At 40.4% G+C, this 26,884-nt stretch overlaps 1 protein-coding gene across 1 annotated transcript; it reads right to left on the bottom strand.

Annotated features, from left to right (window-relative positions):
• Positions 1–226: 226 nt before the first annotated feature.
• Positions 227–26,884, bottom strand: YTHDF2 (YTH N6-methyladenosine RNA binding protein 2). Its single transcript, XM_032863952.1, has 5 exons — positions 26,641–26,884; positions 26,122–26,146; positions 25,459–25,538; positions 20,755–22,341; positions 227–1,074 (listed from the first exon to the last, which is right to left on the bottom strand). Exons 1-5 carry the CDS (start codon positions 26,665–26,667, stop codon positions 1,051–1,053), a joined length of 1,743 nt encoding a protein of 580 aa, XP_032719843.1. The 5' UTR covers positions 26,668–26,884; the 3' UTR covers positions 227–1,050.

Raw genomic sequence — 26,884 nt, 5'->3', positions numbered from 1 at the left:
TTAACAGTGGCTCAACCTTCTCTGGGAAGCATTATGAATTCCGGCCCATCTTTTTCTTCACAGAGGTCATGGCTGTCCGGCCCTAGATACAAAAGCAAGCCTGAACTATCTCATTTCAGCAAACTTTCTAAAACCAGCTGTCATCTCACCTCATACAACTCCTTATGCTCCAAATCTTTCATAAAACACAGAAGACTCAAATCATACTAATAAATAGCACTAGAAGTGATGCTCAACAGGATCTCACGTTTATTGAGAAGTGATTAATGGTAAAAAGAAAGGCAATACCCTTTCCTCATTGGCTGAACAATAAACTGAAGAAACATTCACTACACGTTTTACAATATTTTTCTCTTCCAAAATGCATTTCTGTAAACAAGTTTTTACCACTGTTCTTAGCTTTGAAATCAAATTAATCCTGACTTAATCAGTATAATGTACAAGAACAGAAAGTTTCTTAGGACTCCTAGTACTTTACTTTGAGTAACAAAGGGTCAGAGAAAATGAACCACCCTTAAAGACACAACCTTGGGTAACACTGTTAAATTCTCCAAGACAAAAATTCTTCATAAAAATGTTCTTCCAGTTCGGAAGGGAAAAACCAAATTCCCACTTTCTGGGGTGGAGGCCCAAAATCTTCGAAACTCAAGTGTTCTCCAAGTGCAAATGTCAAAATGGGGAGAGGAAAGGGTTTAAAAATTAGAGAAAACTGTATGCACTTACGGACTTTAAAATCCGAAAAACATAGTAAAAAGACAAAAAAACAAAGCATTATGCTCTGAAATCACAACCAAAGCCAAAATAAAAGGGACATTTTTCACCTAAACTACCTAGAGGGATTTTTTGTTTAGTTTTTTCTTTTTCTTTTTTTTTTCATTTTCCAGTTAAGTCCTATGTCTTTTGTGAAATTCCAATACTTAAACTGCAAGTCTGCAATCGTCTCTGAAGTCAATGAAATTAAGAAAAAAGTCCTAATTCTCTTGAAGGTCATTTTTTTCCTCTTAGGATATGCAGATGCAACCGTTGCTGCAGTCTGTGCAGAACTGCCTTCTATTTGCCACGACCTTGACGTTCCTACAGAGATTAAAAAACAAACAAAAAAATTGAAATGGTTAGTTAAGACTTATCTGAACATGCTTAAGAATTAAAACTTTAAAGTAACTCAACAAAAATTTAGTTATTTGTGCTGAATAGAATATACCTCACAAATAAAAACTTTTACTTCCTATATTTTAAACCAAAGTAGTAAACAATCATCCCAATTAATACAAAATTGTTTTTCCTTGACTTTAAAATTTCTTGCATGACTTAAACAGATCTGTTTTCCAATTACAGTTGGCTTAGGCTAACACTTGTCAATCCTCCCAAATATGGGCCTAATGGAAGTAACTCAAACCATTCATCAAAAGCCTAAAGAAGGGAAGCAGCATATAAAGTATACTAAAAAAAAACTCTAAGGGGCATCTGGGTGGCTCAGCTGGTTAAGCCACTGCCTTCAGCTCAGGTCATGATCCCAGAGTCCTGGGATTGAGTCCCGTATGAGGCTTTTTCCCCTGCTCTGTAGGGAGCCTCCTACTCCCAATCCCTCAGCCTCTCCCCCTGCTTTGTGCTCTGTCAAATAAATAAATAAAATCTTAAAAAAAAAAAAAAAACACAACTCTAATAGTACTAGAGTCATTCTATACTAGTGCTAAGACCTTAGGCATACTCAGAGGCCTCAAATTTCCCTTTTTTGTAAAGTGAGGAAACACATCTCACAGAGCAAAAGCCTGGGTAGCTCAGTTGGTTAAAGCCTCTGACTTTGGCTCAGGTCATGATCTCAGGGTCCTGGGATCGAGCCGTGCATCAAGCTCGTGCTCGAAAGGGAAACCGTTTCTCCCTTTCCTGTTCCCCCTGCTTGTGCTCCCTGTCAAATAAACAAATAAAATCTTTTAAAAATAAATAAATAAAAGCAAAAACATTAAGTGGTTAGGAGCACACAGGCCTGAACTTAGACTTGATTCATCAATCTGCTTGAGTATTTATCCATGGTAAAATATGATTCCTACTAAAAAGAAGAGCAACTACCACTTATGGGTTTCCATGTTCCAGACACTGTACATAATAATGATCTTCATAACCACGCTGCACAGACTGTATTATTCCTAAGAAAACTAAAGCTCAAAAAATTTCCTTGACCAGTATTACTAATAAGAATCAGGATTCAGGGGTGCCTGGGTGGCTCAGTGGGTTGGGCCTCTGCCTTCGGCTCGGGTCATGATCTCAGGGTCCTGGGATCGAGCCCCGAGTCGTCGGGCTCTCTGCTCAGCAGGGAGCCTGCTTACCCTCTCTCTCTGCCTGCCTCTCTATCTACTTGTGATCTGTCAAATAAATTTTAAAAATCTTAAAAAAAAAAATCAGGATTCAAACCTAGGGCCATATATAGGCTCTTTCTCAATACCATGTTATTACAAATGCTTATGTAAAAGTCAACGAAGTGAAACTTTGTGATGAATTGACTACCCCTATGGCTAAATTAATCCACAGATACAAAAACAGTATTCAGAAAGCAGTTATCTTTTCTTTTAAAGATTTTATTTACTTGAGAGAAAGCACAGACACACTCGTGAGTGGGAGAAGGAGCAGAGGGGGAGGGAGAGGGACCAGCACTCTGGACTCTTCAGTGTTTCTTTCTTTTTTTTTTTTTTTTTTAATTTATTTGACAGACAGAGATCACAAGTAGGCAGAGGCAGGCAGAGAGAGAGGAAGGAAAGCAGGCTCCCTGCTGAGCAGAGAGCCTGATGCGGGGCTGGATCCCAGGACCCTGGGATCATGACCTGAGCCAAAAGCAGAGGCTTTAACCCACTGAGCCACCCAGGCGCCCCTCTTCAGTGTTTCTTGATTCATCGCTTCTCGGCCTTTTGGCTAAGATCAAGTTTTCTTGATTCGATCTAATTCCCATGCTTTTATTATTTTTTAAGCCAGGAACATGTGGCCTTCTGTCCCTCAACGTATACACCTTCTTTAAAACTTCTTTAACCCCCACAGCTTTCAATGTCTTTTTAAACTTGCATCCACAATTAAAAATTAAATTGCACTGTCTTGTTTTATGTAAAATTAGTCCCAACTCAATCAAAAAGCTCTTAGAAAGATGATGTCTTCAACTAACCTCACTCACAAGCTACAGGAGTTTAGCAGTAGGTAACATGCTACAACTGACTTTTAAATAAAATTCTGGTTATTTTTTCTTTTCTTTTTCTTTTTTTTAAGTTTCATTTATTTAAATAGTCTCTACACCCAACATGGGGTTCGAACTCACAAGCAGGAGATCTAGAGTCATCGCGTGCTCTTCCAACTGAGCCTGCCAGGTGCCCCACAGGTTTATTTTAAATTACGCAAATTAGGGGCGCCTGGGTGGCTCAGTGGGTTAAGCCGCTGCCTTCGGCTCAGGTCGTGATCTCAGGGTCCTGGGATGGAGTCCCGCATCGGGCTCTCTGCTCAGCAGGGAGCCTGCCTACCCCCCTGCCTGCTTCTCTGCCTGCTTGTGATTTCTGTCAAATAAATAAAATTTAAAAAAGAAAAAAAAAGAAAACATCACACTGATACAATTAAGCAAGTTCGATTAACTGCTGTTCTATTTCCAAGTAGTTTTGAAGTGGACACAAAAAATAAGCTTATATAATTACAAATAATAAAGATAACATCCATCTTCTCAGTATAAAGATACTTAAGCATTTCCATACTATCTTGAAAAGTAAAATAGATTTGGCACCAATAAAAAAAAAAAACACCAGATTTTATTTTTTTAAGTAGGAAAGGAAAATAGCTTTACAACGGAGAACGTAGTGAACACTTTAAATAAGTGATCAAAATAACATTCCCAATAATGGCATAAACAGCCTCCTAATGTGAGGCACTGAGGACACAAAGTCGCTTCTGTAGTATTCCTGCCAGAGAAACACAATCAGAATGTACTTAATGAGGAAACCTTAGACAAACTGAGGTGCATTCTACAAAAATAAACAGCATATACTCTTCAGAAAGGCAATGTCATAAACAAAGCACCTGGGTGGGTGGGGTGTGGTATGCGTATGAAAACACTGCAGATTAAAAGAGATCAAAAAGACATGAAAACTACAAGATCCTGGACTGGAACCTGGATCATTAAAAAATGGCTATCAAGGACATTAAGACCTACTGGTAAAATACAAATAAGATTTGTAAATAACAGTTCTGTATGTCAATGTTAAATTTCCCGACGCTGATTAACCACACTGTTGGTTATAGTGCATGTTCTTATTTTTAGGGATTAACAGCAAAATATTGAGGAGAAAAGGACCTATCTGAAACCTACTTTCAAATGGTCAGAAAATCACCCATCTCCAAAAAGAAAAATAAAGTAATATATGTGGCAAAACAGCACAGTGGCAAATCTGGATGAAAAGTATACAGGTATTCTGTGAACTATTCTTGAAATTTCTCTTAAGTTTGAAACTATTTCAAAATAAAGTTAATAAAAACGGGGAGAAAATTAGTTTTCATTTCATTCTTCTGCAAATACTAGCTACACTAAAAGTTATGTGCAACAAATGATAAAACTTTGAAATAAGTTTATTTCTGGGGCACCTGAGTGGCTCAGTTAAGTGACTCTTGATTTTGGCTCAGGTCTTGAACTCAAGAGTTATGCGATCCAGTCCATGCTCAGCAGGGAGTCTGCTGAAGATTCTCTTCCCTCTACCCCTTCTCCCATTCTAAATAAATAAATAAAATAATGAAATTAGTTTATTTCCTCAGACCTACACTAAAAGTCCTTAAACACAGAGCACTTTTTTTTTAAAGATTTTTATGTATTTAAAAAAAAAAGAAAAAAAAAAGATTTTTATGTATTTATTTGAAGAGCAAAAAAGCAGAGGGGAGAGGGAGAAGCAGGCTCCCCGCTGAGCAGGGAGCTCAACACAGGGCTCAAACCCACACCTGAGATCATGACATAAGCCGAAGGCAGATGCTTAACTAAGCCACCCAGGAACCCCAAATACAGAGTATTTTAGCAAAAAAAAAAAAAAAAAAAAAAAAAAAAAGAGGCTCCTGGCTGGCTAGGTTGGTAGAGTGTGCAACTCTTGATCTCTGGGTTGTGAGTTCAAGCCCCTCACTTTTAAAAATTTTTGAAAAAAGTTTTTAAGTATATTTTAAAAAGGGCCGCCTGGGTGGCTCAGTCATTGGGCATCTGCTTTCGGCTCAGGTCATGATCCCAGGGTGCTGGGACTGAGCCCTACATCGGGCTCCCTGCTAAGCAGGGAGTCTGCTTCTCCCTCTCCCACTCCCCCTGCTCCTGTTCCCGCTCTCAGTGTCTCTCTGTCAAATAAATAAATAAAATCTTAAAAAAAAAAAAAGTACATATTTTCTTAAAAAGTTACCTAGCAGTTTTTTTTTTTACAAGTCTTTTAGAATGAGAAAGGATGACAAAGAGAATGTTCTAACACAAGGACCATTATTTTTAGACATTTTGGGACATTAAAACCTTTTAGGTTTTAAGATTCTATTAAAGACTTCTCTTACAGCAGCTTTCTTTCACTTTGTGACTACTTCCTATAACCACTGAGAACAATTCCACTAAATGCTCTGACAATTTATGGCCAAAGGGCTTCACCTGTAGATCAGCTGTATTTGCCGATATTCCTAAGCAACCAGTCTACCCTAGTTAAGATTTAACAAACAAGGGGCACCTGGGTGGCTCAGTGGGTTAAAGCCTCTGTCAAGATGCGGGGTCCTGGGATCAAGCCCGGCATCGGGCTCTCTGCTCAATGGGGAGCCTGCTTCCCCCTCTCTCTGTCTGCCTCCCTGCCTACTTGTGATCTGTCAAATAAATAAATAAAATCTTAAAAAATATATTTAATAAATAAAAAGTAAGGAGGTGGGGGAACCAGGAGAATGATGACGGATATATAATAAAGGGAAGAAAGCAGAAGAGCACATAAAAGCAAAATCAGATCTCCAATGGGTACAAGTCCCAGACAGAATTGCCATGAGCAAAACATACATTTATTTATGTCTTGTTGAACACTCCAGCTTTTATACACAAAGATGCTACTGACTCATCATAACAGGGCAAGTGGTATGTCAAGTTTTTTTTTTTTTTCCCCCATGGTGCTGTCATGTGGAACGAGCCAATGACAGCCCATCCCTTTTTTAAATCTAGTGCTTCCATGGGACACCTGAGTGGCTCAGATGGTTAGGCATGTGCCTTCGGCTCAGATCATGATTCCAGGGTCCTGGGATTGAGCTCTGCATCCGTCTCCCTGCTCGGCAGGGAGTCTGCTTCTACCCCTTTTTCTCCCCCTGCTTGTGCTCTCTCACTCCGTCAAATTAAAATAAAATAACATAATATAACATAATGTAATATAAAATAAATAAAATAAAATCTAGAGCCACAGGCCAGACAGTTACAGTGAGATGTGTGGTAAGAACAGGCTGAAGTGGTCGGTCAAGGTTAAGCTCCCGCCATGGATTTGCTGTCTGCAATAAAGTAAACATAAGATCCTCAAGAACACACACAAAATTAACTACAAAGTCCCAGTTAACCAGAATACAATCAAATGCTAGAAGGGAAGATGCATGCATTCCTAGAGCTTAAGGATCCTGTACTGGTAATAAAGAAGAGAGGAAAATCACAGCCAAGATCTTACTGAATTCACACCCCACCCCCAAATTTCCCATTAGGACACTTTCATCCTAATCTTCAAATCAATCCAAACTCTCAACAAGAACAATAACGAGTCTAAAGAAACAATCTTAAGAAATAAAGATAGGGGCGCCTGGGTGGCTCAGTGAGTTAAAGCCTCTGCCTTCAGCTCAGGTCATGATCCCAGGGTCCTGGGATTGAGCCCCATGTTGGCTCTCTGCTCAGCGGGGAGCCTGCTTCCCTTCCTTTCTCTCTGGTTGCCTCTCTGCCTACCTGTGATCTCTGTCTGTCAAATAAATAAATAAAATCTTTAAAAAAAAAAAAAAGAAATAAAGATAAATTTAAAGACATTAAGACAGGGTAGCTCAGTAATTAAGTGTCTGCCTTTGGCTCAGGTTTATGATCCCACGGTCATCCCAGGAAGCCATTAGGCTTCCGGCTCTTCGGGAAGCCTGCTTCTCCCTCTCACACTCCCCCAGCTTGTGTTCCCTCTCTTGCTGTCTCTCTGTCAAATAAATAAATAAAATTTTTAAAAATAAATAAATAAAGATATTAAGAAAATGTAAACCAAGGGAAGAAGTTTCTAGCCTTCAGTATCTGGTCTGCCACTTAAAAACTAGAGGTAATACCCATACTAATCATCCATTCCACCTGAGTCCTTACTCAGTTTATATCTATGATTATAAAATACAAAACTTCATCTCTAGGAAATATCCCAAAAACCACAAGGTGGCAATGTTACCTAAAATCTGCACATTTGAAACCTCTTCCTGTAATACATATTTATCTTTCTGCAGATTTATTTTTTTCCTCTAAACTTAATATCCCCTTGTTTCTACTACCATCCTACTCTCTCCACTTTTAAGAAGCCCTTAAATACAACTGAGACATATATTTATTTGCCGGCTATAATTTTATTGACCTTAAAAACTGATATTCACCCCTAAAATTAAATTTACTTCTATACCCCTCAACTAATTTTTTCTATGTCCCCAGGGGCCTTGAGAGAAAGGAACAGAAATTTCAGTGTCCCTGGCTGAACGTAAGAGAATGTGGATGGGCTAACATGATAAAATATGATTATACTAAAATCACTTTCATAGAGTGAAATCTAAAAAACAAAACATATGAATAAACAAAGCAGAAACAGACCCATAAATACAGAGAAAAACTGATGGTTGCCAGAGGGGAGGTGGGAGGGATGGGCAAATGGGTGAAGGAGAATGGGAGATAGTCTTCAAGGTATGGAATGAGTAAGAGGATAAAACATACAGCAAGGGAAATATAGTCAATGGTACTGTATTATGACATAGCCTTACATGGCAAGAGTTGGTAGCTACATTTGTGGTGAGCAGACTGTAACATACTAACTCGTCCAGTGAAATCACTATGTTGTACTTGGACACCTGCCTGGCTCAGCTGGTTGGGCGTCCGACTCTTGATTTTGGCTCCAGTCGTGGTCTCAGGGTCACGAGATTGAGCCCCTTCGTGGGGCTCTCCACTCAGCACAGAGTCTGCTTAAGACCCTCTCACGCTCTCCCTCTGCCCCTCCCTAACCCTCCCTCTCTAAAATAAATATATCTTAAAATATATTTATCTTCAGGGTGCCTGGGTGGCTCAGTCAGTTAAGTGTCTGACTTCAGCTCAGGCCATGATCTCAGGGTCCTGAGATCAAGCACCCTGTCTGGCTCCCTGCTCAAGGGGGGTCTGCTTTTCCCTCTCCCTACCCCACTCACTGTTCTCTAAGAAATAAAATCTTAAAAAAAAAAAGTCTTCTACCTTCTCATCCCCTTTTAAGTTTTTCTAGGTGCAGAAATGGACACTTAGTTTGAATGAATTTTTGGGAACCAAAGTAGGAGCAACAAGACGAAGTTAACGCATTCACATTTCCTATCATCAAATTCTTTCCAAGACTGCTAATTAGAAGCTGAACTCCTATACACATTTTACCAAAAGGGTTAGAAGTAAAAAGCCTAGATAATCCACTATTTTCAGTACCTGAATAATAAATCTGACTATGAACAGAACAAGGATAAGATAAATCACACATTAACATTTTTTAGCTTAACTAAGATAATGAGAAAACACTAGCTCCAAATCAAATGAAATGGTGTGACAGTCTTGACTATTCTCTAAATCACTCATTGGCTTTCCAGTAAAAACATTTGAACCAAAACTAATTTCACAATAAAACCAATTTCTCTAAACACTGCAGAATATAATTCAACAAATAAGGTTTTTAATAGCTTCTCAAATCCCCTCCATTCTCAGTACAAACATATTTTGCATTTGACAGATAAATTCAGAATGAAGTAATCATTAGAATAAGATTTCCGGACATTTGATGATACTCTCCAGCTCTAACTCCAAAAATATCTTGTAGAACCATTAACAACTCCCTCAATATCTTTCTAGTCCAAGCTACTGTCATCTCTCATCTGGAACGTGCCAGACTCTTAAAGACCTCCCTTTCACTCTTGTGCCCTCTTCAGTGTATTCTAAGGGTCAGACCCCCAAAATGGAAACTCATTAGCACTTTTAAGTACCATGCCAAAAGTTACTGAAGAATCTGATGATCCAAAATAAACAAGTACATATTTATATAGATCATAATCATTCATAAAAAACCTCTATGAAACCTGTATGCAAAGAATTTGTATGTAACTTAATTCTAACACCCACAGTAAGGTATTTCTCTGATTTACAAAAAATGCAAAAGCAGGATGGCTGGGTGGCTCAGATTATGATCCGAGAATCCTGGGATTGAGCCCCACATTGGGCTCCTTGCTTGGCAGAGAGACTGCTTCTCCCTCTCCCTGCAGCTCCCCCTGCTTATGTTTTCTCCATCTCTATGTATCAAATAAATAAGTAAAACCTTAAAAGAAACTACTAAAGCTCCAAGAAGTTTACTTGCTCTAATCAGTCATAGTGGTAGATATATTAGGTTTTCTAGAGTGCTTAGACTTTCTGCTACTATAAATATGATATGTTAAGACCACAGAATCTAGAATTCATGCTCTCTATAATTATCAACCAGTATACACAAATTAAGGCCCATCATACGTAACATACTTTATAGAATCCTTTCCCCCTCTGAAAAATACTTTTTTTTTTTTTTTTGACAGAGAGAGATCACAAGTAGGGAGAGAGGCAGACGGAGGGGGGGGGCAGGTTCCCCACTGAGCAGAGAGCCCGACGTGGGGACTGATCCCAGGACCCTGGGATCATGACCTGAGCCAAAGGCAGAGGCTTTAACCCACTGACCCACCCAGGTGCCCCAAAAAATGGATTACCTTTAAAAATCAGCCTTTAAAATCTTAGCTTGGGCAACTTCAAGATGGCTAGTGGCCACTAAATATTACAGCTTAAAATTAACAACTCTAAAAAAATTAATGTGCGCACAGAAAGGAAGATACAGTAAAAGGAACTAAATAATGCAAAACTTCAGGCACCTGATCAAACAGAGATCCAGAAAAGTATGTAAAGATTCTGAGGAATCTGAGGTGCCTGGGTGGTGCAGTTGGTTAAGCATCTGATTCTTGGTTTTGACTCAAATCATTATCTCAGGGTTCTGGGATCAAGCCCCACATAGGGCTCTGCTGAGTGAGGAGTCTGCTTAATCTCTCTCCCTCTCCCCCTTCCACTTGTGCTCTCACTCCCCCTCTAAAATAAAACAATCTTTAAATAATGTAAAACTAGTGTCCCTTAGAAACAGCCACAATGTCTCTAAAAAGTAGATCATAACATCAAGCCACAGGGGCACCTAGGTGGCTTGGTCAGTTAAGTGTCCGACTCTCAATTTCGGCTAAGTTCGTGATCTCAGAGTCATGAGATCCGGACCCATGTTGGGTTCCACAACGGACATGGAGCCTGCTTAAGATTCTCTATCTCCCTCTGACCCTCTCACTTAAAAATTTTTTTTCCTTAAATAAATAACATCAAGTTACAGGTACAGGATATTAGTCAAAGAGACTACCACCTTTTAATGGACAAAAAAAAAAGTATAGGCAAATAATTAGAGACTCACAATATTGATAGCTAATTAAAAATGGGCAAACTGGGGCACCTGGGTGGCTCAGTGGGTTAAGCCGCTGCCTTCGGCTCAGGTCATGATCTCAGGGTCCTGGGATCGAGCCCCGCATGGGGCTCTCTGCTCAGCAGGGAGTCTGCTTCCTCCTCTCTCTCTGCCTGCCTCTCTGCCTACTTGTAATCTCTGTCTGTCAAATAAATAAATAAAATTAAAAAAAAAAAAATGGGCAAACTGCTCAAAATACTACAATACTAAAAAGTACTGCCAGGTTTATCAAACACACGTTAGTTCTAACACTGCTTTTAAAGATGAAGTCTTGAGATGAACAGATAATAGACTTTTGGGGGAAAAGACAGGACTACAGTACAAAGAAAGAAACTTTAGAAACCAAATGTACAGGAAAAATAAGCATGAACAATTTGAGGTAAGAGGCACACAAAACACTAATGATATATATAATCCAGGAGTTCTCAAACTTGAAAAATACAAGACAATCACCTATAGATAAGAGCTGATAAAATGCATATTCCAAGGCCTTGTCTCTACAGATGCTCCTTGAGTAGGTGAGAGAGGACAAGAATCTGCAGTTTAAGTATTCACTGATGGTAACTTATGTAAACTGAGAAACTTCTCCATCAACTTGTAATCCCATAACAAAATGCCTATGGAGCTCACTAAATTAAATTACTAATAAATCTGGGTGTAGAGCCTAGTTACCAGCATTTCTGTAAATACTTTCCAGATGACTCAAAGCTTATTTTATATCATTGTTACCATCTTTTTGTTTATACTCTGAAACACTCATCTAGGTCCACCCTGCTCCCCTCCCCATCCCTCTGCAGGCTTATGGATTTCAAGTGAAGTAACACTTGCTATAAATGATTTGAAATTACCCAAGAACTTGTCTGGGTTCTAGTTCTGGCTCACCACTAAACAAAAATAATCTTGCAAATCTGTGTAAAAAATGAGAGTGAGATAGACTAGAACCTTCCCACTCAATTTTAGAACCTTTTCAGAGTACATTACATCCAGAGTCATTTGTGTTTCCCCTTATTCGGGCTGCCTGTCATTAGCAGCAGCTTTCACAAGGTTGTGCAGAGTGGATCCAATTAGCTCCATTTTGATGCCTGTGATGAAGTAAGTATATCCTGAGCGCTTAAACAAAGGTTTAAATTTTCAAATAATTATGCTCTCCTCATATACCTTCAAAGAGGTGAATGGCATCAGTAGATAACAGAACATTGTTGTTAACTGTTTTGAATGATAAATGTGGGGGCACCTGGCTGGCTAAGTCAGTAGAGCTGATAAAGAGTCAGTGATTCAACCTCAGGGTTGTGAGCTGGAGCCCACACTGGTGCAGAGATTAAAGATAAAAACTTTAAAAAAAGATAAATGAGAAGATGCAGCAAAGCCAAAGAACAAAAACAGCTTTGGGGCAAGACAAATTCCAGCTCATCTACAACTTAGCTAGTGATCTTGAGAAAGTCGTACCTTCTAAATCGCAGTTCCCTAACTGTAAAATGAAGACAATTTTATAAAAAGTTTAAGAAGGCGGGGAGGGGGGTCCCTGGGTGGCTCAGTTGATTAAGCATCTGACTCGGTTTCGGCTCAGGTCATGATCTCAGGGACGGGAGATGGAGCCCAGGACCAGGCTCCATCCACACTGAGCGCAGAGCCTACTAAGGGGGAAAAAAAAAAAAAAAAAAAAAAAAAGGTGGTGGTGAGGGAACCAAAACCAAAACTCCATATACTGCTGGGCCCAACCAACCTCTCCAGCTTTACCAATTACCATTCTTTCCACTTCTCATTATTCTGAAAACAACCTAAGCATTCATGAGATCATGTTTATGAATATGATCTGTCTTGTCTCCCCTTCCTAGAACACCCTCCCCACTTTTCTACTGGGCAAATTCCATATAATGGTCCATGGGCTTTGGGGCCAAAGAGACTTGTTTCTATTCAGATGCAGCTCCAACATATTTCCATTTATCATTTATTAAGACAAAACTGCAACAAAAGCGTATGTCAGAACTTCACTACTTCATCCAGGATTTGAGCAACTTCTTTGCTAAACCAGATAATTTTCAAATTCTGGAAGACTATTTCCTCAGATTTCTGTGCTATTCAAAATATGCAGAGCCACAGACATGACACACTTAAATTTAATCTGCATTAATATTTTCTCTATCACTTTAAGGGTAGACAATTAACAAAAACCAAGTCCTGATTTACATACATAGCATTTGTCAATTTTTTTAAGATTTTATTTATTTGTCAAAGACAGGGGGCGCACATGAGCATCGGTGCACAAGTGAGCTCTAGAGCAAGAGAGCACTAGTGCACAAGCAGAGGGAGTGGCAGGCAGAGGGAGAAGCAGGCTCCCGGTTGAGAAAGGAGCCCAAGGCAGGACTCAATCCCAAGACCCTGGGATCATGACCTGAGCAGAAGGCAGACTTTAACTGACTGGGCCACCCAGGCGTCACAGCATTTGCCAATTTTCATGGTGTAAATAACATGGCAGAGCTATGTATTACATAGTTTATATACAGTATTATACATTAATAAAACAGATGTAAATAACCTCGAGTGATAAATTTGAGTATTATGGTTTAACAGTAGTAATAACTGTATTCTAAGTTTATGTAGTTTAATTTTAATTTTCTTACAAACTGCTTTATAATGTATTTAATATAAATACAAAGGTATTTAAGACATCTTTTAATACAATGTATTTAATTTTAATGTCAAAATAATGTTTAACAGCCAGCTTGCTAAAATTTCTTTTTAAGATTTTATTTATTTGTCAGAGAGAGAGAGAGAGAGCACGAGCATAGGCAGGCAGAGTGGCAGCAGAGGCAGAGGGAGAAGCAGGCTCCCCAGTGAGCAAGGAGCCTGATGTGGGACTCAATCCCAGGACGCTGGGATCATGACCTGAGCCGAAGGCAGCCGCTTAACCAACTGAGCCACCCAGGCATCCCATAAAAAAATTTTTTTAAAAGATTTTATTTATTTATTTGACAGAGAGTGAGTGAGTGAGAAAACTAGCAAGCAAGCAAGCACAAATTGGGGGAGTGGCAAACCCTGGGATCATAACCTGAGCTGAAGGCAGACACTTAACCAATGGAACCACCCAGACACCCTGCTAAAATTCTTCAAAGCTAAGCAGCTCACAATTAGCCAGCTCCGCATCATTGACATCACTGAAATACCAATTCCACAGCTTATTAAGCAATGAGACCCTATACAAATAACCTCTTTGAGCCTGCTTCCTCATCTAAAATGAGAATATACCAAACATTTATGTGCCCCTTGTGCCAAGCTCTGTGCTATCATCTGAGTGTTTATTACTCATTCTGACATGGTTCAAATGTTCCTTCCTCCATGAAGCCCTCCTAAATTTCCCCAAATGTATCACTCTTTTTCAGAAAACCATTTCTTCATTATACTCTATTGCAGCTATTATCCCGCAAAGGTGACACCTCATTTAAACACAAACATTTGTTCAAAGACGGATACAAAGGGCATCGTTCAAGGAGATCCAAATTCAGAGTCATCTATTCTCTTCTAGTCCTCCCTTAAGGAGGCTGCAGAAAGGCACTTCATCTATCCACAAAGCAAGGAAGGTGAAGAGTAACTATGAGTTACTGTGCTATTCAAAATATGCAGAGCCACAGACATGACACACTTAAATTTAATCTGCATTAATATTTTCTCTATCACCTTAAGGGTAGACAATTAACAAAAACCAAGTCCTGAAACAGAATTTCCTTCACCCTTTTGGCAGAGAGACAAGTAACTTATCTGCAAGACCGAAGTAGACATAAACAGCCTTAGAATTTTACAAAAAGTTCAGGTTTGCCATTTCAATTAAAACAGGACACCGAGCACTGCATTAGTTCTGAAGAGGCAATTTAAACCAGTGGTGGAAGGCAGAAATACTAAATCGAAAGGAACAATATGCCATGATTATTCCCTAAGAATTTAATAAGAAAACACATCTGGCTAAAGTGACATATTCTAACTTTTCTATCACAAATTTTACTTGTGTATTTTTAATTTTTTTCTAAAGCTGAAAATGGAGCAGGGGTGCGTGGCTTGCTCAGTCAGTGGAGCAGGTGACTCTTTTTTTTTTAAGATTTTATTTATTTATTTGACAGACAGAGATCACAAGTAGGCAGAGACGCAGGCAGAGAGAGAGGAGGAAGCAGGCTCTCTGCCGAGCAGAGAGCCCGATGCGGGGCTCGATCCCAGGACTCTGGGATCATGACCTGAGCCGAAGGCAGAGGCTTTAACCCACTGAGCCACCCAGGGGCCCCAAGGAGCAGGTGACTCTTGATCTCAGGCTCATGAGTTAAAGCCCCACACTGGGCACAGAACTTAGTCAAAGAAAAAAGAAAAAGAAAATGGAGCCAAGGTTGACAGCTTCAAGTATTTCCCAACAACTGATTAAAGGTCCAAATCAAAGGGTTAGGAAGATGGCCATAAAGGAAAAACAAACAAAAAAACCCACAAAACCTCCTTATAAAGAGAAATACTGGGGCACCTAGGTGGCTCAGGCAGTTAAGTGTCCAGTTCTTGATTTCGACTCAGGTCAGGATTTCAGGGTGTGAGAGATTCCTCCTGCTTGAGATACTCCCTCTCCCTCTGCCCCGCCCCTTCCTGCTTTCTCTTTGGGGGAAAAAAAAAAGAGAGACAGAGAAACATTACTTAGACCAACATCATAGGAAAACTGGATTTTAAGAAAAAGGTAACACTTCTCTTAAATAATCATTTGTATGTTCCTCTGATAAATCTTCAATATGTTTTATTTTTATATTTTTTAAGCTTGTATTTGAGAAAGCACGAGAGAGAGAGAGCATGTGAGCACGTTGGAGGGAGCAGCAGACCCTCTGATGAGCAGGGAGCCTGTTGCTGGGCTGGATCCCAGGACCCCAGGATCATGACCTGAACCAAGGCAGGCATTGAGTGAGCCACCCAGGGACCCCCTCCTTCAGTATGTTCTAGGTAATAATTTTTTCATTAATACTAATGCAGTAAATATTTAAAAAATATCCATATATCTTATCTGTACTAAGATTTACTGGGACTCTATCAGTCCTTTCTGTCATCCATGTCCTTCTAGCCTCAAGTCCTTTTTTCTTATATGTAATAAGTAATAGGTCAGAAATTACGAAACAGAAATAACCTTCCTAAAAAGACCTGTTCAGTAGCATACATTCCTTTCATGAATTTTGAATGTTATCTTGGGCTAGCTAACCCTCTTATTCTTGATTTCTCTGGTACAGACTATTCCATGTATAAATCTTCTCTACAACGTATCTAATAAAAGTTCTTTTGGTCTCTTCTTGAAACCCTCCCATGACTAAGAACTCCATTTCTGGAAAGTTCTCCCTTCTATTTACAAAAATCTTCCTCCCTATAACCTGTATTCGTTGGTTCTGGTGCTATCTTCTGACAAGGAGAATAAACCCATTAGTCTTTTGTTTTTAAGTAGAACCTATGCTCAGCATGGGGGCTGAACTCATGACCCCGAGATCAGGACATCAGTATTCTACCAACTGAGCCAGCCAGACACCCACTAAACCTACCAGTCTTAAAGGCATTTGATACAAGCTATCATATTCCCCTTCCAAATCATCTAAGCTAAACATTCTGATGAACACAGGGATATGATGAGAAACAAATAACGTGTATGAAACACATCACTGGAAGAAGTGAGCTGTTACATATTCAGTAATGGTAATTATAATTACCATGTACTGGTTCATCTTTACTTCTACAAGCTTCTCACTGTCTTCCATGCAAAGGTAATGACAAGGAGTACCGGATGATTTATGGAATTGTTTAATCACTGCTATATCACACACCTGAAACTACTATAACACTGTATGTTAACTAGAATTAAAATAAAAACTTAAAAAGGTAACATCAAGGAGCTCCTCCATCCTGATTCAAAGGAAACCTTCCTTTCTTTTAAACTCTAGAACTTTTTTAAACTAATTTTGTGCCTTTCTCAGTTTCCTTCTATATCAAACTAACTCCATGAACATTTTATTCAACTCCTTTTTCCTAAGCCAACCTCCAACAAGCTTCCATTGTGGAGAAACCTACTCCACAAATACCAATTAGACTTGCTCTTAAACTGTACAGGACTTCTTGTTCCAAATTATCTATAGTCACAGATGTGGACTGCCCTGAACTGATCTATGTTTATTCTTCCCCCAAACACCTCTGGCTACCTTCTATACATCTTTCAAGGCTCAGCTCAAAAGATCACCTCTTCCAGAATTTCTTCTGTGACCAACCCACCCACAACCCAGGCTGGTTTAGGCAGTCCTCACTTTCAAACTGGCACCCTGTACGTATCTTGAGAAACTGCTTTGTTTTGTATGCTTACCTGTCACTAATGTAAGGCTCCCTGACAATACACTCCAGATTTCTCAGTAGTATCTAGCATACAGCAAAGAAAAGATATAGGGATGCCTGGGTGGTTCTGTCTTTAAGTTCTGCCTTCGGGTGAGGTCATGACCCCAGGGTCCTGAGATAGAGCCCCGCATCAGGCTACCTGCTCAGCGGGAAGCCTGTCGCTCCCTCTCCCACTCCCCCTGCTTATGTTCCCTCTCTGTGTCTCTGTCAAATAAATAAATAAAATCTTTAAAAAAAAAAAAAAAAGATAAATATAGATATGTCAGGACCTTGCTGTATTCCCTCATCTGTGTCAAATATACAAATAAAATCTTTTTTTTAAGATTTTATATATGATTGACAGAGAGAGATCACAAGCAGGGGGCAGCAGGCAGAGGGAGAAGCAGGCTCCCTGCTGAGCAGAGCCCAATGTGGGGCTCAACCCCAGGACCCTGGGATCATGACCCGAGCCGGAGGCAGACGCCCAACTGAGCCACTAGGAGCCACCATAAATAAAATCTTAAAAAAAAAAAAAAAAAAAAAAGGAGGGGGTGCCTGGGTGGCTCAGTGGGTTAAAGCCTCTCTGTCAAATAAATAAATAAAATCTTTAAAAAACAAACAAACAAACATTGTAGGACAGGTGTGAATAGGCATTTTTAATCAATGCATGTTCACTGCAATGTTATTTCAGCTGGAAAAAAAAACATAAAGCAGCTGACAAATCTAAAAATTAAGGATTGGTAAATCATAATAAATCTATGAAAAGAATACTATGAAGCCATCAAAAGTGATGTCACAGAAGAATATTTCACAATTAGGCGAAGGTTCTAAATAAATGCAGAAAGCAGGTTACAAAATAGTATCTGGAGTACACAGCAGAGTAAAGTGCATATGGGAGATACCCCTAAAATTTGCTGAAGTTTCAAGCCAGATGGATGCAATGCTTGAAGCTTCTAGGATACGGAATTACGACACGGAACGGACCGGGCTGCTAGCAGTAGGCTAAAATGGCTCGAGTTGTGCTTCAGTGTGTTCTGCCAAGATACATACCCAATCACGGAACTTTAGAATAGCTGGGACATCATTTTCAGGATGAAGCTTACGTATTTCCCCACTTGAGTTACTATGCCCACTTGGCACAAGTGTTTGGAATCTTGTAAACAACACACGAGTGCACATACAAACACCCCACCTAAAAGGAGTCTACTGCCTCAATGAGCTAACAGTTTGACTCTCATGAAATTTGTTTTGTCTTGGAAGCCTAAAAAAGACTAGCTTTACATCAGTTATGTAAGAATGTTAAGGTCAACAGCAGGCAAGAGAAGTAAGGCAATACTGACTAAAATGTTAACTGGGTTTAGAAGCAATCACAGGGACCTTCCCAAAACCTTAGCAATCTTTTCTAACAGAAGGTACACTACAAAGTAATCTGACACAAGTATGGTCGAAGCTTTCATTTTTCTTTTTTTATTTTTGGTAATTTGTTCACCGGCCTGAGAACAATTCATATACTCATTCACCAGAAGTCTTTATGGAATGGTTTTAAGAAAGATCCATTAGTTGGCTTAACAAAGACCCTAAACCTTGATTATTACCACTCACTATGAAAACATCACAAAGCTGGTCAGTTCCAACGTATGACTCTTACACCTCCCTACGAAGTTGAATTATTATTCACTGAACTGCTCCAGTGAATTTAGTACAAACTTGATTAAAAGTCTACATAAATTAACAGCGCTCAAATTTGCTACTTCATTTTTAAATCCAAGTTTCCCCACTATTTCCAATACATACAAGTCAATCTTACCATTTATGCTGTACATTCCTGTCTTTGCCCTATTTTTGTTTTTGCCTTCCTATTTTTAATCACAACATGTGGGACAGAACTTTGCAGATGAAAGCAAGCAGATTCATAATATGGGATTGACATTACGCATGTTTCAAGTGGTTGAACTAAGCACCCGGATGCCCCTCACACACTTTAATAATCTACTGTGAAACTACATGACGCTTAAAAGGTCATGGCCTCCCATCCTTGAGTTCCTCTATTTTTCTCTTAAAGATTTTATTTATGTATTTGACAGAGAGAGAGAGAGAGAGATATCACAAGTAGGCATAGAGGCAGGTGGTGGGAGATGGGGGTGGGGAACAGGCCCCCCCCGCCGAACAGAGCGCCTGATTCGGGGCTCGATCCCAGGACCCTGAGGTCATGACCTGAGCCAAAGGCAAAGGCTTATTAACCCACTGAGCCATGCAAGCACCCCCTTAAGTTCCTCTAGATACAGGAGACTGTTAAAACATCTTTAGAGCCTTTCAGATGTCTGGTGAAAATAATCAGTAAACCATTTCCTCAAGATTATGGCAGATTTTAAGTTAAACCAGTAAACTTTGGGGAAGGGAAAAGAGGAATTTAAAGTTTTTTGACAGTGTACTTTTCATAATGTTGCTCTATACTTCTAGCATCACTGACAAACATATCTCCATTTTTTATTCATCTGCACACACTAGAAGGCAACCATCCTGCTTTAGCTGGACAACTATGCATCTCTGAGTCTGTGTTATCCAGGTGTAGAATCTAATCATACAGCCCTCCTCCTTCTACTGCTCAAAAAATAAGCTTTTATGGAGGTGCACCAAGTGCCTCAGATCCTATATCAAATATATAAAACCTGTATGAATTCATGACACACCTAAGAAAAATTTATTTACATAAACTTAATAAACTTCATTTTACATTTGAAGCCAACCACTTAGGATTCTCTCAATCATTAATGTATCTTTAAAAAAAAAAAAAAAAGTCTTCTTGCCCATAATAATCTTTTCACCTACTTCCTACATTTAAATATGTCAAAGTCCTAGGTAACATAAACTCTGCCCCAACTCGTATTTTACCATTCTCTATGGTATTAAAGTTTACATTCACTCAATACACACAGACCAAGCATTACCAACACTTTCCAATAAATTCCAACTCTTTAGTTTGGACCTATTCCCCATCACTCTGCCCAAGATTGTCACTTGTTACAGAGGGGGGAACAAGAGGTTACTCTTCAGGAATACAACAGAATTTTAAGAGCAAGAGATCAGCTTTTTATGATTATGTTTCAAAGTTTTATATAATACATACTATGTTTCCAAATGGGAAAAGGGTTTTGGAAAAAGTAACTAAGCAGAACACTAAGGAGGACAGGAACAAGGAAAAAGTTCCAAAACATTCCCTAATACTTCCAGTAATCAAAGGCAAGCAGAAAGCAATGTCAGGGCTTGGTGGCACACCAACTCCTGACTTAACCACCTTAGCTGAGTTAAGCCAAAAGTTAATTGTAACAGAACTTTAACCTTTTCTCTGCCATATTAAGGCCTCAATCTTTTCCTACTTGAATTTTCATGGTTCTATCACTTCAATTATTCCCTTTGCATTTCTTCTGGCCTTGTTCTTCACCTCTTTTGCATCATTTAAATTCTGCTTTCCGTTAACTTAAGCTCACATTTCTACACACTAAGCCAAACAGTAACATCAATTATACTTCCATGAAGGCTTAAACTGTTAAGTGATACGTTTGTTATTTACAAAGCTTTTATTAACCATTCAGAATACCTCTCCTGTTCTCTCTAGTTCCTTCTCCTTCGTTGTAAGTCTTAAGAATGGTAAACTGGTTACCTTTTTAACACTTTCTTCTTCCTCTTGGCGTTTCTCATAGTGTGAGAAGTCATCAAAAATCGAAGTGGTGTGCTTGTAGCTGGCTATGATTTTCAACACCTGCTTAGCCTTTTCCAGAGGCACTTCCTGAGTGTCCCTGGAGTTGGTCACTGGTTTATTCTCGTTGTTCTCTAGGCGAATGTGTCGCAGTTGGCTATTGGGAACGTCCTTCACAAAAATCCACCTGACATCAAAACGACCCTTCCATTTGTCCTGGGACCACACACCTGCACATGTGTTGTAGTCCACAGCAGATTTCATTTCTGCAACGCCACAGAAGTGTCCACTGCCGTTGACACTGAAAAGTAAGTAAACGGGGCCTTTCCCGTTCATGGAGCGATAAGCAGCATCCAGTCTCTTGTTACCGTGCTCTGTGCTGCACCAGATATTATACTTAATGGAACGGTGGATATCGTCCTCAGAGTAGCTCTTAATGATGAAAACCCGGCCATGTTTCAGATTCCAGTCAAAATCCTTGGGGTTATAGTTGTTAATGGACCGCAGCTTCTCCAACACTGGGTGAGGTTCCGAAGGAGTAGATCCAGATCCAGCCTGAGACTGTCCTACTCCATTACCATCCACCCCATTATGACCGAACCCACTGCCACGGTTCCGAGGTGCTACCCAGCGGGTTGGCTGAGTTGCCTGTTGCTGGACTGAGAGTTGGGCAGGCTGTGGTGGAGGTGGGGGCAATGGCTGTGTTTGTTGCCCCACGGATGCCTGAGCCACTGGTGGGCTATTGTTAGCCTGCTGACCTACAGGCTGGGGAGACCCCTGGGTTGGCTGCTGACCTATGTTCTGAACCAAAGCCTGTGAGGGGGCTTTTGCCACAGGACCCTTATTATCCCAAGTTCCAATATCCATGTTATGCTTTATTGGGGGTGGTGGAAGACTTGACCCTGCAATGCCATTCTTGGTCTTCAACTTCGGTTGCTGTTTTGCCGGCTTGCTAGCAATATCAGCCCAAGATGCTGGTTTTGGAGGAGCAATGGTAGCTGGAGGCAAACTATTGGAAGCCACGATGTTACCAGTAATGGACCCACTACCAACTGCAGAACCTACAACTTTTGGAACATTGCTTGCAACTTCTGTGCTACCCAACTTCAGTGCTGCCATCCCTTGGTCTATAGTATTCATGCCAGGAGCCTTATTGAGAGTCTCACTGGCAAAAGCTGACTGTCCATCAATCATGGCTCCACCTAAGGAGCTAGGTGCATAAGCATAATTGCTACTATATCCAGAGCTCTGAGTAGACTGTCCCTGAGAACTGTTATTTCCCCAAGCTGAGAAGTCAATCCCACTGGGAAAGAAATTAAAACCATGCTGACCAAGAAATGGAGTGCTACCCAGGGCTCCTGGCTGTCCAAACATTGCATCTGGTAGGAAGTGAGGCTCTCCGTTGCTCAGCTGTCCATAAGAAGTCAGATAGGGCATGGCTGTATCACCCCCAGTAGACCAAGCAGCTTCACCCAAAGAATAGGAGAAGCCAATGGAGGGACTGTAGTAACTGGGTAAATAGGAATCTGACATGGCAGTATACGCATTATTCTGTGGAAAGGAAAAAAAAAGGCAAATCAAAATTAAACACAAAAATTAATAAAACAATCAGGACATTTCCTCTTCCAACTATTCACCCATTTCAAATTCAACTAGAAAAGCAACTACTTCAGATGAACTCTTCCCATAAACTTCCTGGAATTCTTACACTGAAAGAGATTTTAGTTCCATAATTAAAATGTTTAAACATTTCAAGTTAAACTGACATACAATTTAAGCCTTAACTTTAGCAGTATACAGTTTAGGACATACATATAAGCCTTAACTTTAGCCCTAGAATTGAGGAAAGGGAAAACCCAGCAAAAAGTATTAAGTCTTTGCTCTATAGAAGTGTTGAGATGATGCTTTTACTAAAAACCAGTTCTCTGTGGATTCAAGGAGTGTGAACTTTGGCAGATGAGAGGAGTGTTCCTAAGAGTTTCCTATCAAAACCATACTATAATAGATAAGAAAACAACAGAAAGAACTGGAAATTTCAACTTCTATACCAAAAATCTGTGCAGCCATTCCTCAACCATAAACCAAGGTTTACTACACCTAGTTTACATCATTAGCCTCTTGGCAAACCATTTGGGAACATTAGCAGATACGACTATTTAATTGTAACCTGGAAAGGCAATGCACAATAGCTTCCAAAGTTTAAAACTAAAAAATGTTGCTATCTGGTCTGCTTCACCTATAAAATTAATGGCTTCAAATGCACACCTGACTTTTCCATTAAAACTCGGGGAATTCCAAAAACATTGAAAGTCTCTTTCTTTAAGAATTATTCTAAGGAATAGGGGCGCCTGGTTGGCTCAGTGGGTTAAAGCCTCTGCCTTCAGCTCAGGTCATGATCCCAGGGTTCTGGGATCGAGCCCCGCATAGGGCTCTCTGCTCAGCAGGGAGCCTGCTTTCCCCTCTCTCTCTGCCTGCCTCTCTGACTAGTTGTGATCTCTGTCCAAAAAAAAAAAAAAAAAAAATTTATTCTAAGGAATAACCAAAAATATAAACTTATACTCAACTAGTCAACACATTAGAAGACAGACTGCACTGCAAAAACCTCAATCATTCTTGACCTAATACTATAACTCACAGAATAGTCCAATAAGGGAGAAGCTGCAGATATAAAAAATTGGTCTGTATAGGTATGGATATAGCTCAACTCAAAATAGAGTATCCTAACTTCAAAATAGCTCTGGTACAGGCGTTCACTTATCTTGATGAGCACTGAGTGATACACGAAATTGTTGAATCACTATACTGCACTCCTAAAACTAATGTAACACCGTATTAACTGCACTGGAATTAAAATAGAAGCTCTGGTACATAAGAACCTGTTAACTACTGAATAAAGAATTTTGTTCTTAAGAAACTTGGATGACTATAAGTATGTCAGGCCTTAAGTCTGTATTATCAAAGCCAACACTATTCCCCCTAGCCAAACATAGCACTTGAAAATTAAATGTTTCAACTAATGCAATTTGATAAAAATGGTCCTTTTCTCTGCCAATATTTTCCTTACCAAAAAAGGGGTGGGGGGGAGTAAGTTTTTTTCACACATCCCCTTAGGTTTAAGAGAAATCAGTTTCTCGAAGACTTAAAATTTTAAGACTCAAATCTATTAGGAATAAGAACTTCAGTCTATTATCAATGGATTAAGCCTTAAGGATTATTCCAAGATAAGGCAATAAATAATGGTTAAAAAGTAGATGAATTACTCTTGATAAACTACAAAGAAAAAAGATTTTCAAGTTATCCATCTATTCAACCATGATTTCTACTTCCCCACACCCCAGAATTTTAAAGACATTCAAGCTTTAGCTTGAAAAGTAAAAAACATGCACTTAATATCACAGGTTATGCCATCATATTAGCTGAGTGCCTACACCTGAACTGGCAGGTTCCCACATGCCCCTGAGCTCAAAAATCTGAATTACACAATGTTTCACAAGAACTACCTAGAATTATGTTTCCAACTGCTCCCACTCTCCCTGTATGATTATGTAAGCAAACTACTTCAATAGCAGGAACCTATAAATAGTTCATTCCTCTACTTCCTTCCTACTTTTCCTGATTAACTGGTTGCCTTCTCTGAAAACTTTTCCCAATCACTTGCTTAAATGGTTTCTACACTCTCAATGGAAAAAATTTTATGTGGGGGATCTAAAAGTTTTATGCAAGAATTAGGTCCAAATATGGGCATGCACCAATATGTCAAGTTTTCAAATCCAGTGTATGGCATCTGTTGAGAATTTATATAGATATCTCATAAGCTTTTTCATTTTTTAGGGTATCTTCGGTGCGTTCCTGTAAGTTTTCCTTTTGGTTTATTAAATCTGTGGGTTTGTATTTATTAGCTAAAACTTTGTGAGTTGTATCTTTGGGAACCAGAATATTAATACAAAAGAACTGACAAATCAAAGTAGTTTCTACATACACAGACCATGTTAATATATGAACCTATACAAACCTATAAGAAATTAGAAAAACAGGTTACACAGCAAAATCCTCAATCATTTTTTATCTTCATTTGCACCAAACAGTATCTTATCTTCCTTTAACTCCATTTTATAAACTCTATAGTTCCCACAAGTGAAAAACTGGAGGTGTACAAAATTGGTTTCTACAGATATAGACACATCTCAGCTTGAAAAAGGAATATCTAAGTCCAAAAGTTAGAATAACCTAACAACCCACTAACTAGTGACCAGATGAAAAGGAAGATTCCAGTTCTACAGCACTAAATAAAGTTCAGGTGATTTTTTATTAGTTTTTTCCCATCACATATGCATCCAATTTTCCTAAAAGAAAAAGGTTTGGGGGGGTAAAAAGTCAGAATACTTAAACTGTGTATTCTTCAGTTTTGCACCGTTACATTCTTGGTAAGGAGAATTACTAACAGGTGCTGCTGGTATACTATAAAATGCTATCACTTCCAATCTCAGAGTGTTTGCTGTCAACAACGATGGGAATCTTAAGTCTGTAACATCTGTAGTAACTCCTTTTACGACACACGGACTGGTATTAAAAAAGTCACCCCCTGAAAATGAGATTCATTGATAAGGCAGAGAAAAAATACGGTATATTACACCCTCTGATCAGGCATGTAAATGGTTAACTACTCACGGGCCTTGCCTGTGGACTCAAGTAAGGTTCAAAATCATCATCATTTAATCCATCCTTTTGATGTACAGATCCATTTTGTACTGAAGGGGAAAAGATTCAAATACATTAGGAGTGTCTCAATCGCACAACCTATCTCCCAAATTAAGCAAATCTATTCTAACCCGGAGAAAAGCCCCACTAAGCAGAGCAAGTTAAGTCTGAATTTCAGAAAAACGGATAAAGAGGAGAATGAAAGCGGAGCAATATTCGTCAATGAAAATGTCTCCCTCCACCCGAAGCAAGTTGATCTTAAAAAGGTCATTTTACTGGCTCCTCTAGATTTCAATTCCCTCCGGCTTCCCCTCCCCCATCACATGTGAGTACTTCCAGAGTGTGATCCACGAGGATGAAAAACAAAGGCCTTCTAAGACCTACAGGAAACTAAGGACCTGGGACATTTCAAAACCGAATCCACCCCCACCCTTAATGAATTACTCCTTGTTCACTGAAAAGCTGTTCGCCAGCTGCAAGAACACACCGAAAGGGTCAAATACTTAAGTGTGAGGCACCTGCGAACTAAGCGGCTTCCGAAAGGTCCTCTCCCTGGGGCGCTTCCCGGAGACCCCGCCCCCACTACTCGGCGTCCCCCTCCCGGCCCAGGGCCACCGGCGGAGCTGGGCTCACCTTTGTTTCCTTGACCTTTTGGTCTCTGCGGGCGAAGAAAACGTCGCCGAGCAGCAAGTCGTCCAAGGAAGAAATGGAAAAGGAAAGACAAATTAAAGCCGGGCCGGAGAAGGGAATAAAGGAGCAGGCCTGAAGGGAGGCGTCAGGAATGATGGTGAGGGGGAGGCTGAAAATGGGAGGCGGGGAAAAGCGCAGGCCGGCGGGGCCCGCGGAGAAAAAGCGGGGGACGCACCAGAAACAACGCGAGGAGACTAGCGTTTCAAGGAAGGGGAAGGAAACAAGGAAGAAAACGAGGCCCGCTGAGAAGAGGGAACGCGGCGCGGCCGGTGGGCTCCGAGGCCCGGGGAGAGCGGGCGGAGGGCGAGGCGCTGGGCGCGGCCGGCCTGAGAGGCCCGAAAGCTGGCCCGCGAGAGGCGCCGCCTCGGCTTGGCCGGGCCCGACCGGGGGCGGCGGGCCCGGGCCTAGTCGGGCTCCCTCTCGCCTCACACAATGGCCGAGGCATGCGGGCCGGGCCTGTACCTGCTCCAAGAGGCTGCTGGCCGACATGGCTCTCGGATCCTCGCGGGTAGCGACAGCGGTGGACTCTCGTCAGGGCGGCGGCGGCGGCGGATGAGCCCTGGCGGCGGGAGCAGGCGGCGCGGTGGCGGCTTTTGTCCCTGACACTCGGGGGCCTCGGCGGACGCAGCGGAGACACAGCGCGCGGCTCGGGCTCCGGCTCCGACTCGGCGACGCTCTAGCCCGAGAGCTCAACGCCCGTCTCTAT

This window comes from Lontra canadensis, unplaced genomic scaffold (assembly GCF_010015895.1).
Source record: "Lontra canadensis isolate GAN:19392208 unplaced genomic scaffold, GSC_riverotter_1.0 scaffold25, whole genome shotgun sequence".
Taxonomy (NCBI): Eukaryota; Metazoa; Chordata; class Mammalia; order Carnivora; family Mustelidae; genus Lontra; species Lontra canadensis.
This window is presented reverse-complemented; position numbering and strand designations above follow the sequence as displayed.

What these genes read in the sequence shown, in the direction of transcription:
- YTHDF2 (XM_032863952.1), bottom strand. Translation starts at nt 26,667, where the DNA reads ATGTCGGCCAGCAGCCTCTTGGAGCAG. An exon ending in CCAGCAGCCTCTTGGAGCAG is followed by an intron (nt 26,147 to 26,640) that starts GTACAGGCCCGG and finishes CTTCGCCCGCAG; the next exon opens with AGACCAAAAGGTCAAGGAAA. An exon ending in TGAGTCCACAGGCAAGGCCC is followed by an intron (nt 22,342 to 25,458) that starts GTGAGTAGTTAA and finishes TCCTTTCCACAG; the next exon opens with AATAATGCGTATACTGCCAT.